Raw genomic sequence first — 19,239 nt, 5'->3', positions numbered from 1 at the left:
AGTTTGAAAACATTTCTCCGTCGTGCCTGCTGCTAGCATGTGCTTGTTCTAAATGAAAATTAGCGCCTTTTTCTTTGATTTACAATTTTGACTTCTAATGATTCACTTCCTGCTAGAGAGCCCCCTGGTGGTTGAACAAAAATCCACAGAAAAACCGAACCGGGCTACAATCCGCATGGTTCAAAGCTTAGGAAAAAAACACCAGCTTATAGTCCGGAAAATACGGTACCGTAGGTGAACTTGAATAATTTCCACGGCACACCTGACGATCACTCACGGCACACTAGTGTGCCACGGAACAGTGGTTGAATAACACTGCTCTAGCACATATATTTTTAAAGACTTGCTTTAAAAGATGAACTATGAACAAGTAATAGTAAATATTTTTTCTTATAAGGATGGATTGTCAACAAAACATTTACTGTAAAAAAACACAGTAAATGTTTACTGTGTTTACTGTGTTTCACAGTAAAAAACACTTTGCTGTTTTTTAATTTTATTTTTGGACTATGAGCACAAACCTTTTCAACTTTTTGGTGAACTACCAATAGTTCATCAAATGTTCACTTAAAGTGTTTTTACTCGAACACTTCAAAATGTGAACGTACGATGTTTACACCCATGTAATTTGCAGATATTTGAAGAAAAATAATTCCTGCTGAGATCAAAAACTGAACATAAAACACCATCCTTAGCGTAGTACTACAGAAACATGGATTATAATTGGGAACAAAGAAGTCTTTTGTACTAAAATTTCAGCAATCAAGCAAATTTGATAACAAAAATCTGTAATGGATGTATGGTAAACACCTACCATACATCTGTGGATATGTCTCATCAGTGTTCTGAAGCATTTGTCTGAATACATTTAGAAGAAAAGGAACTTCCACCCACATGAAGACGACACGCAAACAAAAAGCCACGCAGATTCTCATGCTTGTCATCGGTAATCAGCAAAAGGGCAAAATGCAACCAGAAGTCTGACTATGTTACATTTTTATGCACGAGGAAGTCTTCACAGAAGTAAAGTAGATGATTAAACGATGATTTTTGGGAAACTCTAGCCCACTTAGTCTGACTCTCCTCTAAAGCATGTCCATATGTTTTTTATATGTGAATTTAATTCCCAAATGGATAAAATCGCTGCCCGCCTTTTGATCAATTATACACTGTTCACTGGGTCAGACAGATGGGTGGATTTTCAGAAAAGTTGCAAAAAGAAATGAAAAACAAGGCAGTAAAGTGTTTGTTATGCTTGTTTCAAGCACTAAGAAACCAATATTGTTGAGTCCTCTTGTAAAAACGCAAAACAAGTCCACATACATTTCATGACAAAGCAGAAAAAGGCAACAGATAACAGTAGAAGTACTTACCTCTTCCGAGTAGTGATCTGCAGGAAGAGGGGGGTAGTCACACTGTTCTATCTTCTTGCAAAGCGAGTAGAGGTTCATCTTATCCCCATAGAAAGGACTCTGTAAGGCTGCCATCTAAAGCACAGAGATGTAAAGAAATAGAGAGGAGACGTATAGAGAGAAAGGGGATAGAGACAAGAGGAGAGCTGGTGAGACTACAAAGACAAAAAGGAAGTAAAACACTCAATCAAACTCTCAACAGGTGGTACAGGCTGCACCGGGTGTTGGAATCAGTCTCTGCACAGTTAACTGCTCTCGAGGCGTGAGGTTTAAAGGACCGTGGGAGTGTGAAAGACAACAAGCTGATCAGTCTAAAGTTTTTTTGTGCACGGCAGATCAGCGTACCATCATTGTTTATGTGTATCAAAACAGAAAAATCTTTTAAAAAATTGTTCCCTGCAGATGTGTTTTTCTTCCTCCTTGCTGGTCTTTTTCCTTGGCGCTACATCACAAGGCTGTGATGAATGTGAGATGTAGCTTTAAATGTAGAGGTGAAAGGACATAAGACCATTTTTTAGGACCAGCACAAAATGTGCAACTTCTAGACAAATGAATGTCAATATTCAGAGCAGACAAAACTAGGATGGGCTGCAAAGCAGAAATAAATGGGAACAGGTCTAAAATCCTTTCTGCCTCTAAGAATGTACTCCCAACATTACATTTTCTCTTACAACTGGCTCACTATTTAAAGGCACTCAAATGTAATTCTTATGTTTAAAGTAGATTCTGAGAAGCTTTTCCAACCGGCATTGTGACATTGCTTAAATTTATCTTACCAGGAAATCTGATATATTCATGTTCTAATGATGTATGAACAGCATTACTGTGAAAACCATGTTCTGATTATTTCCACTGTGTTGATTTTATAACAGCAAAGACATAAAAATACATGACAGCAATTCTCCAAAATCATGTTTACTGGTTCAAATCTATAGATTTTCAAAAGTGAGAATTTCAAAGAGGATGACTGTCAGTTTCACTTTCAGTTTTAAGCGTGCAGCATGCTGAGGTGAGCAAATCTTTAGTGCACACAGCAGTGTACACTGCGACAGTATTGGGAAATAGTAATATAATTTTTGTATGGATGTGACAGTGTACTATCTGCTTTATTGGAGTAATTTTCCTCTCGGTCAGTAGAAAATACGGCTAATACAGGTAAGCATGATCATTTTTGAAAATACAGTAACATAAAATTTTTTGTCATACTGCCCAGCTCCATATTAATATTTTGTATTATGCTGCCTTCCTTTTTAAGCAGCATTAGGTTATTCTATCTAGTTTTCTACTTGTCTTTTGTTTCCGCTTCTATCTAAAGCCTTATTTCTTCTCCCAATTCTCAAGATCCAAATTTAGTTTAAAATTTCCCTCAAAGCAATCTTGATGGTTGCTTCTGACCTTTGGATGAGCTCATTGTGAAGAGCCAAACCTGCAAAGAGGAGCTATAAAAAGGAAAAGATTTTCAGAAGAAACTTCACAGGTTCATCAGCGGGCAGAGGGATTTTAACACAATATTTTCTCAACTATTTTTCAGCTGTCCGTGTATTGTTTTGGAGACAAAAGTATGTGTTTGACAGGCTGCTAATTTGGAGTGTGAAAGCTGACAAAGAGGAAATTTTCACATGTGAATCAAAAAGGAGTACTTCCATACAGAATACATCAGCTCGGTGTGAAGGTGCCATATTATAAAATACTTGGCACCACGGAGAGAAAATATTTGTGTGAGTTGGACCAATGAAGAAAAGTGGCTGCAGGATAGATGACAAAATAAAAAATATTGATTCTGGGTAAAAAATGTAAAGACTTCCAACCACAATCACAACACAGATCTGTAACTTTTCAATTCAGTTTACTTTTATAGCGCACGACCACAAAAAAATGTACTTTAAACGCAAGTATACATAATAAAAAAGTTAAATAGCATTCAATCCAAAGTCAAAAATCAATTAAATTTATTCAAACTAAATCAATTCCTATAATCATTTAATTTTCTTTCAGTCTGATGCAATATATACTTTCCATTTTTAACAAGAAGAAACCTCCAGCATAACCAACCTCGGTATGACTGGACATCTGCTGAGACCAGAGAGCTGAAAGGACAGGAAGAGACCAAGGACAACCACAGAAGGACTTGTCCAGGTCAACTTTCCATAAAAAATAAAACTAGTGACACAGCTAATGGCGGCAGTGTCTCTGCCAAAGAGCTTGGTCAAGGAAACCGACAGCTAACCACAGGAGTACTTTCGTATAAAAGAAAAACGGAGAACTAATGTGTACTTGGTTGTGGTGGATTCGTTAATGGATGTGTCCATGACAAAGTCATAACTAAACCCCAGAAGAACTGAGTCAGGAGTACTTTTATTTGAAAAACTGAAGAAAACTTAAACAAATGGTGCATTAATAAAATAATATATGTATTACAAGTATCTGTAATAATTTAGATTGCTATTTCAAAACAAAAACATCATGTAAAAAGTATATGACTATTTAGTCTGTCAAAAGAAAAACACAGCTAAACAAAGACATTGGGATGGTGTAGTTTCTATTAAAAAGAAAAGAAAGAGCACAACGAACACATCATATCTCCAACTTAAATGCAGGTTTCATTTATCATTGACAGATGTGTCAAAAACTGTACTGTACAAGGAGTACTTTCTACAGGAATACATTTTTGCCATTATACTGAAGACCTGGTTCACCGATCTGCATTAGGACTCCTTCAATAGTTAAGGTTGTTGTTTGGAGAGAAAAGAAATACTCAAATAAAAACACTTTTTTAGTAAATTTTTTAAAGTAATGTATTGCCGCTGCTCAAACAGTCCTCTGTCTCCAACTTGAATGGAGCTTTGATACTTCAGTTTTCAGTGGCTGACATGTCAACACTGAAGCCACAGAAACCAAAAACAACATGGGTTCCTCTGAGCAGATTGACAGAGTTTTGACTTGAAGCTTCCAGCAGGAAGTGAAGAAGACAGCCACAGAGTCTCAGTGGGCCCTCTCTCATCTGGACACAATTACTCAAACACACATATCTGAACTGCGACCTTAGAAAGATATACAACAGGATGAGGAAAATGATGTAAAGCCTACTGAGGCTGGCACAGCAGGAAGCAGAAAGTTAGGTAAGGATTTAAAAACTCAACTAAAGTCGATGTCTTACAGTTTCCAAACTGATTCTATGGTTTCAGTTTATGGTAGCAGCAAGTCAATCTGCTGGGTTTCCTTAGACCAGTGGTTCTTAACCTTTTTTGAGGTACCAAACCCCCCAGTTTCATATGCGCATTCACCGAACCCTTTCTCTGCAGAGTAGATAACTTTTTTAGAACGTAATGATCGTTTTATGTATAAATACATACAGGATATTCTCAAGTTTTTGTGGGCAGTTGTGGCCTCTAAGCCCTTTCATCTGTACTTCCTACATTCTGTGATCTTTGGTGTTTTGGACAACGTCGTTATTGGAGTCTAGTTGTAAGAATCTTCTGCCATGAGATTTTGTCCAACTGTCTAAATATTAAATTAGCATGAAAAAAGCAAGTTTATAATGGCTGAAATATATTAGTAAACGACTATTGGACTCCAAACAGTTCTTTGTGATATGAATGTTGCACTCACTGATGATGTGATGACGATACTTTCACGATATACCATATAGCCCTGTTCTCTAGTCATACTGTTGGAGACCAACATTGTCTGTAGAATGAATGTTAAATTTACATCAGTCTAGTCAAAGAGTGAAATGTGGGTGAAAGGTTACATCCTGAGTGTTGTGGTTATGTCATATTTAAATGAACATATTATCTCATTAATAAGAACTTCCAGCTGCAGCAGGATATAAATATGTCACATGTGATGCAGGACTAGAAAGCTAAGGTATTTTTCATGACCAGTTTACTACTGCATCTCTTTCCAACAACTAAAATGTCTAAGATCAAAGAAGAGATCTAAATGATCCCTCACTGAGTTGGCTTCCTTCAACAAAAGACATTTTGTTATAAAAGTCAATTTCAGTTGTTTTAGAGCGGTCCATGTGGAAAACACTCCTAATTGCTTTGCAAAAAAATACACCCTGTGTGTATTTTTTAAATTAACCAAGAGCCTTTATGCCCAAATTTCTCGGAAAGCATGGAGAAAAAAAAGACTGAGACAGAAACATGGAGGAAGGGGGGGGAAAGTAGGCAACTGCAAACACCAGGAGGCAAAGGGTTAAACAAGACCCCCTCGTATTTTCATGCATCTTCTGCTTTTGACAGATGAAAAATGTCAACTGTCCTGTTTGTATTTGCGAGTTTTTGCACTATTCATCTGCTTCATTAGTGCCTGCTGCTCCTAGCCCCTGACAGCTGCCGGCCCCCTGCTCTCGGAGTGAGTACGTACACACACACACACTCACGCACACACACACGGGCATAAAGATACATACCCACACAAAAACAGGAAAATACACACTTGCTCCTTTTTCAGACTGTGTCGTCGCAACGGTTTAGATGATTGACTCACTCTCTGACCTCTGAGGCCCTGGTGTGCGAGTGTGAGCCTGCGTGTGCTCACCCCTGTGCATGTGTGTGTACACGGTTCATTAATATTCGGGAAAGACACACTGCACACGCATGCCTGCTGTCTGTCTAAGGGGAGTGAGCTGCTGGTGGCAGAACACACACACGCATCTTAAAAACCACACACACACAGCTGTATTTCAGAGAACTCCCCCTGACATAGCACATTACTAGTTTCCCTCAGCCGTCACAATAATCCATAACCATTACTCAAGACAAAACCAATGAACAATAATCTTAATCCTCCAAGATCCCTTTGAATTAATATATAAAGTTATTATTATGGGCTCTATCTACCTAATGTTACTAATGCAATAATTTGTATCCAATTTAACAAAAGAAACTCTACTAAGTTGGTCAGGTACCAAAAGMAAGAATAAATTATTGCACCCAGATGATTTCATTCTGCACCTAAATGTGTGCCAATTATTGTCAATAAAAAGAAAGAACAATCGCTCCTTTATTTCTGGAAACATAAAATGCTAAATCTCTCCATACAACTCAGGGTAGCATAAGTCCAAAGCTCATAAAGAGCAGAATTTCAAATGTGTAGGCTGGAGTTTAGACCCCACTGAYATGGTGTCTGTCGTCTTCAATGGACTGTAAATAAATAATGACAAAAAATTATTTTCTATTAAACAATTTCTACTCAGTTGGAAGGTGTCAGACGGAAAAAAAAAAACAAAAAACAATATATACAACATTTTCTATCACTATTTATTTTCAAGAGCACAACAAAAACTAGAATTGCACCAATGAGGCTTTTACTRACTGATGCCAACTTCCAGTTTTCTTTGACAGCTAACCTGTTTATGCTAAATTACTTTTTCTTCTAACAATTACCAACAGGATTTCAACACATTTAATTTTTATTCAACCTTTACAGGTACAAACACTGTGTATTAAAGAAAAAAAAAAACATTGGTTACATAGGTTATTGATTTATTAAATCCAAYAGGAAATATACAGTTAGGCATAAAATTATTCAGATTTGGATTTAAATTTGCCAGCGTACTTCTTCTGATCAGAAACAGTATGAACACTTTGAAGCTGCCCGACCAGAATMCAAACTGGAATCAGACAGATAATCTGATGAGGAAGCTAAAGATTAGGGTGATGACAACGAGACCTTCCAATCTCAAATCTTTGAAGAGGCAAAAAGCTGGCCAGCAAATGTAAAATAGTTTGTTGGAATGCCAATAAGGTTTTTTTTTTTATTGATTTTCAATAAAAATTTATAAAATAATTTTTATTTCCAAAATTTACTTTCATTGTATTTTGAGAGATGCGGCTCTCAACTCGTGGTAGAAACAACGTTCTGGATGTATAAATCGTACTTCACTCATTGAAATGAGTKAAGTACGATCACTGACGGGCAGCCACTTGATGAAAGCAACTGTTGAAAATAATACACCATCCTTGAACCAATCTATGGCTGTTATTTGTCCATACTGTATAGAAAATATGTTGGAAAAATATTCCCATTCCTCTCTTTATTTTAAGAGATACATGACCATAAACCTTGCTGAAACCCAGAGGGCACAAGTTTCAGCACAGAGTGCTTAACCTTTTRTTATTAATACCTTAAAAAGCACATCTCTAAACTGAGGTTTGAACATTTGATTTATCTCCTAAAAATACTCTAATAAAGCTCATCATAAAAACACAATCAAAGAGAACCAAGAAGACTATCTGTCTTTTTCTGCTAACTGGCCATGTTGTGCTCTCTGCAGTCCATGCATGTAAAACTGGCATGGCTGCGTTTTAAATGTCTGGATGGGGGCTTTCCATTTTAATTACATTGATCCGAGTTTCAGACTCCAGCTTCTCTCCCTGTACACCAATTAGGAAGAGCTACGAGAGGCAGCCATCTTCCTCCTCTTCCCCAGCCCCCATCATCCCCGGAGTCTTCACATCCTGGGACTAAAGGGCTTCTCACAACTTTTCACTCATTTATGAACACTCACATTACCGTAATGGCAAAATAAACACCTAAATGTTAACATGCTTTCATGACAAACATATATCGGTGTACAGAATGTTTTTAGACACATAAAAAGTGAAATACTATACAAGTGAAACCCGTGACTTCTTAGATGGTGCTGGTCCTTCATGAGTCTTTATGATGATATATTAATCAAAGTAACAAGTTACAATGTTGGGACAGTCATTAGGCATATACCTACACCCAGCGGAGCCATCAGTGCCCTACTTTAACACACTAAAAAGGGAAAGAAAGGGAGGAAGAAAGGGATGAGTGAGTTGAAAGCATAGAAATGTTAAAGTGGACTGAATCTTTGAAGAAAATCTTTTTAAGAATATGTTCACCAGAGCCAAACCCACTGCAGCTGTACTGAGAGGAAATATTTGAATTCTGAAAATTAAACATAGTTAAACATCTTTTGAGAAAAGAAAAAAAAATTCTATTGAGACGAAAGTAGCAAATGTTAAAAGCAAAACTACAGTTCCTTTAGGAACACACCAGCTCTAACCTTTCACCCTTAAGACTTGCATTCTTCAAGCACTTTGAAAACATCATTGATGGACGTCTTAGACAACATAAAACTACGACTTTATCCCACACTGATGGCATTCTGAATCTTCAACATATGAATGCTTTTTAGACCCTGAAGGAACATTTAAAAATCCTGGAACCAATTTCAAACCATCAAGTTTGGGTTAACTTTAGTAGTGATTAAAGTCTGAAAGGGAACTCTCTTTTATTCAATTAAATTAATACTTATTGTAACCCTGAATATGACACATTTTCGCTTGGGAATAGTTTTATTGTCAAGGTCAATTCCTCTTCCTTTTTGTCTCTCTAGTTTAATTTGGTAGAAAAAAAAGTAAAACCTATATTTTTATTTGCTGATTTCCCAGAAGTCCTCTTCTGATTGGCTGATCAGGGTCATGTGACTACTCTTTTCCTTTAAGGCAACAGWACCGCTGTTGRATGTGAAGTGGACTTTGTAGAATATGTGGTGGACCTAAAGATTAGGGTGATGGAAAGGAGAATTTTCCACCTTTAAGACGTAAGTGAAGATGTGCAAAAAGCTAAAGATAATTTTTTCCAATGTGAAGGGAATAATTTTYGACAAGCCAGTTTCTAACGTAAAAAACCCAAAAAGAAACAGCAAAAATAATTTTCCACTTTCTCGAGAGATGCCCGTCTCATATAGAGGTGAGCGATACGGACCTGAAGATTTATTACAATATTTTGCGGTATTGTAGTAATAAAGATAAACGTAATGATGGGAACTATTTATAACATCTGCTTTAGGTAATTATATGAGTCTGTGTGCCGCAACTATTATAGTCCCACTAACACAAACATTCCCATTTGTAATTTGCTTCTTTAGGAGATTTAGAAGTCTGAACGCGGTAACTTTATTTTCAAGTTTATTGGTGTTTATGACAATAAGGGTAGTTTATTAAACATCATTAATTAGAATTTATTGTGACAGCTATAAATACCAACTGCTATCATAAGACATTTATCACAATACGTGATTAACAAAATGATAAAGGCCCACCCATAGTCTCATATCCTATAAAAATTAAACTTATTTTGTTAGTTGATCATTTTAAATCTGAATCTAGCAGGGGTTTGAATAATTATAAGATTAACCATACATTAGATTACATTAGAATCTCCAGACTAAAGAAAAAATATGTTAAGACTGTGAAAAAACAGGGCCTCAAACCTTGTATGTAGCAGACTACTGACATGTTTTAGAGAACAGAAAAAAACGTTATAAGAGCTAAACAAAGGGAAACCGCAGAGGCAGCTCATCACATGCGAACGCCAGATGCTGAGAACCCAGTATTTTGGGGTCTCGTAAAACCAACACCAAAAACAAGGCGGGAGGGAAAGGCGGTGTGCAGGAGGTATGAGACATGGGCACAGTCAGAGGTATGGATGCTTTGGTTTCATACAGGAAGGAGACACATTCCCGTAAATCTATTCAAGATATTATTTAGCTATAAACCGTAATGCATCTGTATGAACAGGAGTGTAAAATGCATCTCTCTTTACAGAAAACACATTCAGCGTTCAAGACTTACTGATCGAATTGCACAGGGTATTGACGAGGACCAGGTGTCTCCAGCTTTGCTCGGTGCCATGTGACCAACCTTCTGATTTACTTCCTGGCGCTCCATGGGAGACATCCCAACAAGCACCCCTGTTTAGCACGCCATAGTAGGTTTGGGTGAAGGGCAGAGTGCCGGGTCAGGGGATGTAATAAGGTTGGACATGAAGAGAAAGGGATCAAACAGAATGGAAGATGAAGATGGACGCAGATACAATGGTGAGGTATTGACGGGCAGACCCTTCGGACCTCAACTCAACCCCCGGGCGCAGGAATGAAAAATGCAGGCTCCCTCAAACGGAGCCGCTTCACACACAAGGAACGAAAATCCCTGCACTCATTCATAGATGAGAAAACGCACCGAAAAAAAAAAACAGCGCAATCTTCATTCCCAACTGTGCTTTCGTAGTGAAATCAATGAGGAACAAAGGAATCAGAAGTGGATTTCTATGTGAATTGCCTGGAGGTTAAGTGAGGAAAAGAAGGCATGTGGAAGGGAACTTTGCAGAAGTTAGAGTAGAGCAGAGAGGAATGAAGGCTCAAGTTCTGAGAAAGAGATACTACGTACTATGGAGCCGTCTTCCTAAGAAAAGAGCGGAGCACGAGCCTGTTCTTCAAAGAGAATATGCATGGTGTGGTGAGTACTGCTCTGGTAACAATACGATTGTAAAATCTTTATCTCCACAGGCTTCGTGCATGACTCACCTTGACCTGATGGGGGGAGTTCTGTGTCTGCTCTTGTACCTGTAATAATTTCTCTCTGAATGAAACCGCCCCATCATTCTCTTTGCTACAGCAATCCATAACTCAACTCTCGCCATTTGTTATTCTTTCTTTCTACTTTTCTACTCCTCTGTCTCGTTTCGTTTCACTCTCATGACTTTTTCTACCTTAATGCCCTTAACCTTTTCTATTTTTCTTTAGAGATTTACTTTTTACTTTTTCACCCTACATCTCCATTTTTGTCTTTGAACCTCCTCTGGGAGCAACAAGTCTGGAGTAGTTTTTCAATTCTGCTCTCCAGATCACTTCTTTCTTTTTTCGTCTCATCTCTTGGTCTCATTTCTCGTGGTTTACTCCAGATTCTGAAAGGAAAACCTCCAAACTGAAAATAAACTACTTATATTATGTTTACCATTGCATAATCAAAGAAAAAATTAAACAGAATTTGATTTTGCTATGAAATTATGCTTAAGATATACATTGTGAGAGTTCAAAAATATACAATAAAGGGAAACCAAGCTTTTCCTTTATTCATTGCAGCACTATGATCTCAGAGCAGCTAAATATTGTTTCAGGACAAAAATCCCGACTCAAAGCATTACATAAGAAGTTTTCATTTGAAACCTACAACTTTTTATAATTTTTTTTTTTACCAATGTCAGTCTAAAACTAAACCTGACTGAAAGTTACAGGTAGGCTTTAAAGTTCAAAGACTCAACGCGTTCTCACAACTCCTTTACATGGAAAAGATTTTGGAAAGACGACCGATAATCTCAACCTGGCTGTAGAGAGATGCAGCACTGGTATAACCCTGAAATCGATTGACTGGGTTTCGGTTTTGCTACATCATAATTTTGGACCACTGAGCGTACGTTAAAATGAAGATGCTCATCACAACCCTGATGCTAATTACAGGAAGGGTCAGAGCAAACTATCTGCTGAGGAGACGGGGATCTTTTGGAGTGCAGAGGCGCCCCTGAAGGCTTTTTTCTACCCTGTGGTGACATCAGCCACCTTGTACGGCATATTATGTTGGAGCAGCAGCTTCTCCACAGCTGAGAGGAAGCTGTTAGACATGCTAGTGATGAAGGCCAGCTGTGTCCATGGATGCCCCCTCAACCAAGCGCAGATGGTGGGAGACAGAAGAAATCTGGCTAAAATAACTGGACAATTTATCCAGCAGAGATGTTATTGAAATGGAAACCCCTTCAGTGTCAGACTGCTGCATCCTTGGTGCACAAAGCAGCCTAAGATCGCAGATCCTTCCTCCTAGCAAACTGTTAAGACTCTATAACAATCACTCAAAAAAAATCAATAAGCATTTACAACTATGCTGTTATTTGAAGTTTTTCCTAATTTCAAATAACATCCCTGCTATTATTCCATGTTATAGTATTTTCAATTTCTTGAAAAATGTCTGATGAGGCTTATTTTCAGCACAAATATTCAGATCTAGTACATTTCTTTATATTTCCCCATCAAGACCCTATTTCTATAAAGAAAAAGAGAGTACTTGCTGTACAGCTTCTTATTCTTTATATTTTTACCCTAGTTAAATATGCATGTTGCATTTAACTCGCTGCTGTTGCACCAGAACCTCTCCACTGTGGGACAATAAATACATTTTCTATTCTATTCAATAGTAAAAGCACAGTATGGAATACAGGAGGAGACAGAATGAACCAACGCAGAGGAACAGGAAGGTGGAACTTGATGCAAAAAGGGCGTTACTAAACATGCATTTGTGAGATAACTAAGAATTTCCATTTTTTTGTTCCTGTTAAAAAAAATTGATTTATCAACTCACACAATTTGCTTTAAATAATCTGTAACGCATGTTACATATTTAAATCCAGGTTTGACCAGCCCACATGTTGACATTTTGTTGGAAGTCTAATCGTAAGGTGGTCCTAATGCCCAAAAATAGCACTTAAAATTCTTGTTTTTTGTGATTTTAAAAAAATGCTGTTTTTTTTTTTTCTTCATTTTTTAAAATCTTGGCCAGTTTTCACAAATCTAAAAGATAATCTCTGTTCAGTGTAGATTTCTCCAGTTCAAGTCTGACCAATTCTGTATTTTAGATCTTGAGCTATAGATAATAAAAAGCAGTCAGTAATCAGTTTTTAATAGTCAAGCACCACTTCTTTTCTCCCTTCAAGCTAAAAGTCCTCACCTTCATATCAAAGACTCAAAATAATAGCGTAAACTCCTAATTTCCAGTATTACATTTTTAGTTTGTGAGTAAAATAAAACTTTTTAAGTTTGATTTCAGTGTGATCTGATTTAAAACATGGGTCGGCTAAAACACTCGTTTCTGTCTGTTTTTTTTTTTAACCAGGAGAGCAGTCGTTGCACTTGCTGCTTTGTTCAGCTGCTGATGTTTCGCACCACAATTTTCACCATGAAGCACCTGTGAACTTATGCCCTGCAAGCTGAGCTCAAACTTCTTCCTCGCTCATTCTCCACCTCTATGCCTGAGGCATTGTGGAGAAGGTGCAGTAAGCGATGCGTTGAGATGCAGCTCAAACCATCACAAACTCATGGGAGTTGGGAGACGAAGAGAGGAAAATGTGGGCAGGTCCTAAGTCAACAATATGTCTCTGAATGTGGTCTCATCTGTGAGTAGTGAGGGCTCAGAGACGCTGTTAAACAGCAAGGTCGGACTGACTGTTGTCGTCCACGTCCAACATTATTCTGCCTCTTTCTCTTCCCCCCTTTGTTCGCTCTGCTGTGTGGTCTTCAGCTCTGCTTGTCTCGACTCCGTGCGATTCAGAAAAAAAGCCCCGCAGCGTTTTGCTCCTGACTAATCAAACTAGTCAGTGTCACCGTGCAGCCTTATCTAAAACACATGGCCATGTCAGTTCCCTTCATTCGAAAGCTTTTCAATGTTCAGCAGGTTCTATGATTTAAAAAAACGTAAACACAGAGCTTCAGGGCCTCTGAGACGGCACAGAAAAAAATCAAAAACTAATATTTTATACACTCACAAGTAAAGAAATCTGTTAACGTTACTGTTGATAACAGATGTAAATAAAAATACTATAGTGTAGGAATAAACATGACTGCCAAGTACAGCGTCACATGAAAGTATGCATACCCCTCAAAATCTACAATTATTGATTTATTGGGATTTCTGGTTATAGAACAAATGAAAAACAAGCATATCCCCCCCTTTCCTTGGACTTGTGAGTAATTTAATCTCAGTATAAATCCAGCTCTTCTGTGAAGGTTGCAAAGTGAACAAACAGCATCATGAAGACCAAAGAACACAGCAAACAGATCAGGGAAGAAGTAGAGGAGATATTTTAAAAAATGAGACGTTTGGGTTATAAAACAATATCCCACGCTTTGAATATCTACCAGAAAACCATCAATCCATCGTCCAACAAAATGACAGAATAGGTAAGGAGACAATAACCAGAGAAGCAGCCAAGTAGATTATGGTAACTCTGGGGGAGCTGCAGGACAACTCTTATTCATGCACTCAGCAAATCTGGCATTTATGGAGGAGAGGCATGAAGAAAGTCATTGTTGGAAGAAATCCATCAGCAGCTCTGTTTGCAGTTTACCACAAGCCATATAGGGAACAGCCAACAGGTGGAAGTTGCTCTGGCCAGATGAGATTGAAATTGCATTGTTTTTGGCCTACGAGCAAAGCGCTACATGTGGTGGTAAACTAGCGCTTCACTGCAGCTCAGCTCTTTATTGTCCCACATGGGGAAATTTGGTTCACAGCAGCAGTCAAAGACAGTCGATGCATAAACCACACACGTCAACACAAATACCACACTAAATAACAAGGAATAAAACTGTGAAATGTTCCAAAATGTTCAAAAATCTGCCAAGCTTAGTCAAAATTAATTAGGAGCTTTAAAAGCTCTTGGGACAAAAGAATATTTCAGCCAAGTGCATCCTATAGATGGCAACCTGCACCTTTGACTTGAAGGGAAGACAACACATTTCTCTAAAAGAGGACGGTCTCTGCTGGCTGGGATGCTTGCAGAGTTTTTCACAATCTGTCTGTTCTAGATATCAGAGAGAGAGCACTGCCAATTATTTTGTTCTTATCTTAATAATAAGTTGCTAAAATAAGCAATAGACAAAATAACTAATCACTAATCAGCATTTTATCAATGCCAAAAAGATGTTACCATCTTAGAAAACACTGTCTGCGCAGACCTTTCTTGCAAATCACTGCAGAGTTGTTCAAACTTGAGAAAATTGTTAAAAAATGTTCCCAGGTACCTAAAACTGTCCAAAATTTCCACAGAAGATTCTTTGAATATTATTGGTACAGTAGGAAGTTTTTTTTCCTCATGTCATTTGATTTACTGATATTCAAAACTTGAGGCAACGCTCATCACACTACTTCATAAAGTAGTAAAGAACAGCTCCATACTGGATCTCTCTCTCCATCCTGCAGCAGACTGACTACAACAGTTTCATCTGCAAACTTGCAGTCATTTAAAGCATACAACAAATTCAACAAAAAAATATTCATGAACTGCTTTCTGTTGGTTTATACAAATAAAATCCCAATAAAATTCATTGAAGTCGGTCATAATAATGTAAGAAAGCTCTGATTTTCTTATTATAGTGGATATCCAATTATTCAGGGTTTAAAATGGCCTGTCTGTTGATGTGCATGTTTGACTGTGTGTGTTCCTCTGTCACTCCCTCCTCCGACTGTAAGGTGACAGAGTGTGCACATATTCCAACAGTTTACCTCGTAGAGGAGGCATCCTAGCGACCAGATGTCAGATTTGAAGTTGTAGCCGTTTTCATGTATCCTCTCTGGTGACATGTAGTAAGGGGTACCCACTGGAACACAAAGGCAGCGAGAGGGAGGAGGGATGTAGCGAAGAGGAGACGAAGACAAACAGAAAGAAATAGGCAGAGGGATAAAAAAAAAAAAAGATGGTATTAATATGTTGCAGCAAACAAGAAAAAAAGAGTATATAAAAACATTTGCCTTTACAATTTATCACTTTTGTTCCATTGCATACCTCAGTGGCATTACACAGACCCAAACCAAACACACATATGCACACAAATATGTATATATACATGCACATGTACAGAAATTATACCCACACACAGAAAGTACACATAAATCAGTTCCCATTAGTGAGGCTCCATAATGATCTGAAACAGTAGTCAAAGCTGGCCCATTTCCAGTTCTGGTTTTGAAACTCAAGAATCCCCAACTGCCAAGGCGGATGGCAAAGCTCCAGGAAATCAGACCATCACCCAACTGGACCCAAAGAGGAGGCACAGCTCCGCTTCACATCCATGACGCACTGCAGGAGGCTTTGGAAATTTGCTGTTTTCTTAGCAGACTTTGACTGGCTGCTTTTATCATCTGCTTTCCGTTTACTGTGAATTCCCACGTAAAAGTCTATCAAGCAAATCCAGCGGGGGTATTTTATTGATCACATATGGTTAGAAGATGGAAACTTCACTTAGACTTCTTTTACATCAACTCAAACGGCAGCATGAAGGGTGGCTCACTAAAATATAAACTTAATCTGTAGCACTCACATAGTCAACGTAACCGATGACGACTGTTATATGCAAAATGTCTAAATCAATGTTTTTACTCGACGTATCATGCTCATGCATTTATCTTTTATTTAAACTTCTTAACAAAAGTTGTAGTTTCTCTCCTCTCTGCTGTGTGTGAGCAGTGACTCCTGTCTGCAGGCAATCATATTAAACTGTGTTTGAGATGCAATTTCAAAACAAACATGGTGGAAAAAGCATCTGAGTTCATGTCAAATGAGATGTGTTACTGTAACATTTTTTCTCAAAAGCTAAAGTGGTCCATAATATACCAAGTACTTTAAGTCTGTGGATGATAAACTAGAAAAATTTAGACTTTATATAAAGTTTGTTATGGACTATAGTAAAACAGTTGCTGTGCAGGTGGAGTATCCGAAGACACAAAACAATCCTGACCATAAAGGCAGTTTATGTATGATTTTATGCCATTGAACACAAATCATGAAGTTATTTCTCTTCCATATTTTCCTCTTGATGAACCGTTTAGACCAGGGATGGCCAAAGTGCGGTCTGTGGGTCACCACAGTGCGGTCTGTGGTGATCTTGGAACTTTGGAATTCCAAGGGCTGATTCCAAAATCAGCCCTTGGAATGATTTTGTGCAGCTCCTGACCTCAGACTGAAAAGTAGAACAACTGGGCCTAAAACCACAGAGACTTGATATGGATGGAAAGATTTTATTTTTCCTTTTTAATTCCGGGCCAAATTTCATATCCGTGTAAAATGGAAAATTTTACATTGACACAAAGTTTTTCTTAACTAGCTACACATGTTACTTTTATCAAGGCAGAGTTTGGCACAGAGTGACCCATATCCTTATCTTGTTGCTCAGAATAGAAAAACAAACCTAGATTAATAAACAGTCAACTCAACTCAAACAAGATATCTTTGTTTAAAAAAACCCCAAAGGTGTACAACCCATTTCAAATCTACAATGATTTACAGAGCTGTGTGTATGCTAGGCAGGTAATGAAACAAATAAATAAGCTGAACAATTAACCAGCTGGTGTCAGCTTGATAAACTCATATTAATCTGTAAAACAAACAGTAGGAATGTATTATTTTATAATAGTTAATTTACCTGGTGTTTATTGCATATATTTATTAGGACATGATATAAAAGCTAGTGACCAAAATGTGGCATTAGGAATAAATGTCTTTATTAAAAGCAAGGAGTTACTGAGTGACATGTTTTTGATTGATAGATGCTCAGAATCCAGAAGAACATTTCTGTACATTTTGTCTCATTGCTTTTATCTGGATTTAGGTAAATGTGCATTAGCTGTTGAGTTTACAGCTGAAGAGAGCTGGGTGTGTGTGAGCGTCCCTCGTGTTGAAGCAACTCAGGAGAAAAGTCAGCTTGGATAAAAATATCAACAGAAAAACGTTCGAAAACGGGACTGAAATGTGTATACGCACAGAAACTCTCCAGGCCATTCAGCACATCAAATGGTCTAACGGAGGTCAAATTATAAACTGTAATTAATAAAAGTTAAAGGGAGAGGCATTAGACTCGACGTCTACTGACCTCAAAAGCTAGCACTTTTACATTTGGTGAAGATCTAATTGGGTGGAGAAAATCAGCTTTAATCTTAGATGAGTGACTCTGAATAAAAAAAGCGTTATATGTCATTCTGAAAATAATCAGTATCCACAGCAGCATATAGTGGAAGAATACAGGGATTGCCGCTTTAATTGGTTATCAGGTTTTCATTGTAGTTTAGATACCTTATTGGCTCTCTGGCTGTGTGTGTGTGTGTGTGTGTGTGTGTGTGTGTGTGTGTGTGTGTGTGTGTGTGTGTGTGTTAACACCCATGTTTGTGTGAGAGCTCTGTGAGGCCTCCCGGTGCGGTCTGAACAGGCTCCCCTAACATCCATTATTAGTTGATTAAAAGAATCAGCCTCCCTTATGCTAATAGTTGCATAAAAAGGGCTGCAGCGTCGGGCTCCGGCTCCTTTAGTGAGCCGAATTAAGGACACATTATTTATTCATGCAAATAAATTGAAAGTCATGTAGGGATTGATTTCCATTATAGTGAATAGCAATGACAACACTGTTTTCGCTGCATAACGGCTTAAGTGTTGTTGAATGGGAGGTGAGATGCCATCGAGTATAAAGAACGCAGCACTTCTGAACCCCTGCTGAGCGTACAGTGAAATGAACAAAAACTTGTCTCATTTGAGATGCACTCATTGATTTGATGCCATTTCCTTATAAACTTTAAACCTAAAGCTCCAACAAGACTACTTCAATGTTTCAGACGGAGTTTCCATTAATAAACCTGCTTTTATCTGCGCTCCATTACAGCTTTCACTTTGCAGAATTTTGAATCGCAGTCGAAGGCGATGAATTAATTTCCATTCAGACTTCTCTGTTTGCGCAGCAACACACAGTCAGACTGAAATGGAGAAAAAAAATCTTGAGATGTTTTCACCTGCAGCTCTTTTTGTTGTTGTTGTTTATTCTTTCTACACATCTATCTGAGCCATTACCCCAATTCAACTCTTTACCAACCTCTTCTTTCTTGATTGCATGCCTCTAAACCTTCCAGCAGCACATACTTTAAAATACAAGATGAACTCAGGGTAAATTAGAGTTATAAAAAAAAGTACACATAATATAAATTCCATATATAACGCTCCGTTTCAGAAAGAGGACATTACACCAAACGTTTATGTTGGTGTAATCCGACCATCAGATTGTGAATTTAGCAGAATGATCCTTAGCAGACCAGCAACTCCACAACTGAATGCCTAAAATAAGCAAGTGGCCTAGTTAAAGTCTGGACTTCAATCTGACTGAAATGCTGTGGTATGACCATAACCAGGCAGTTTATGCTTGAAAACCATCTAATGTGGCTAAAATAAGTCTGGAAAAGCAAAACTGACCAAATCTCTTTCA

At 37.9% G+C, this 19,239-nt stretch overlaps 1 protein-coding gene across 1 annotated transcript in view; it reads right to left on the bottom strand.

The window, feature by feature from the left end:
- The window catches only part of nek7 (NIMA-related kinase 7), a 79,938-nt gene that overhangs the window by 6,611 nt on the left and 54,088 nt on the right, over positions 1-19,239 (bottom strand). The window contains exons 8-9 of the mRNA XM_008406560.2: positions 15,503-15,597; positions 1,374-1,487 (exon numbers count right to left, since the gene is read on the bottom strand). Of these exons, the coding sequence (XP_008404782.1) occupies positions 1,374-1,487; positions 15,503-15,597 (209 nt within the window). The remainder of the gene's footprint in view (positions 1-1,373; positions 1,488-15,502; positions 15,598-19,239) is intronic.

Source organism: Poecilia reticulata, linkage group LG4, assembly GCF_000633615.1.
Source record: "Poecilia reticulata strain Guanapo linkage group LG4, Guppy_female_1.0+MT, whole genome shotgun sequence".
In the NCBI taxonomy this organism is placed as follows: domain Eukaryota; kingdom Metazoa; phylum Chordata; class Actinopteri; order Cyprinodontiformes; family Poeciliidae; genus Poecilia; species Poecilia reticulata.
Note: the sequence above shows the minus strand (reverse complement) of the source record. Positions and strands in the feature narration are given on the sequence as shown.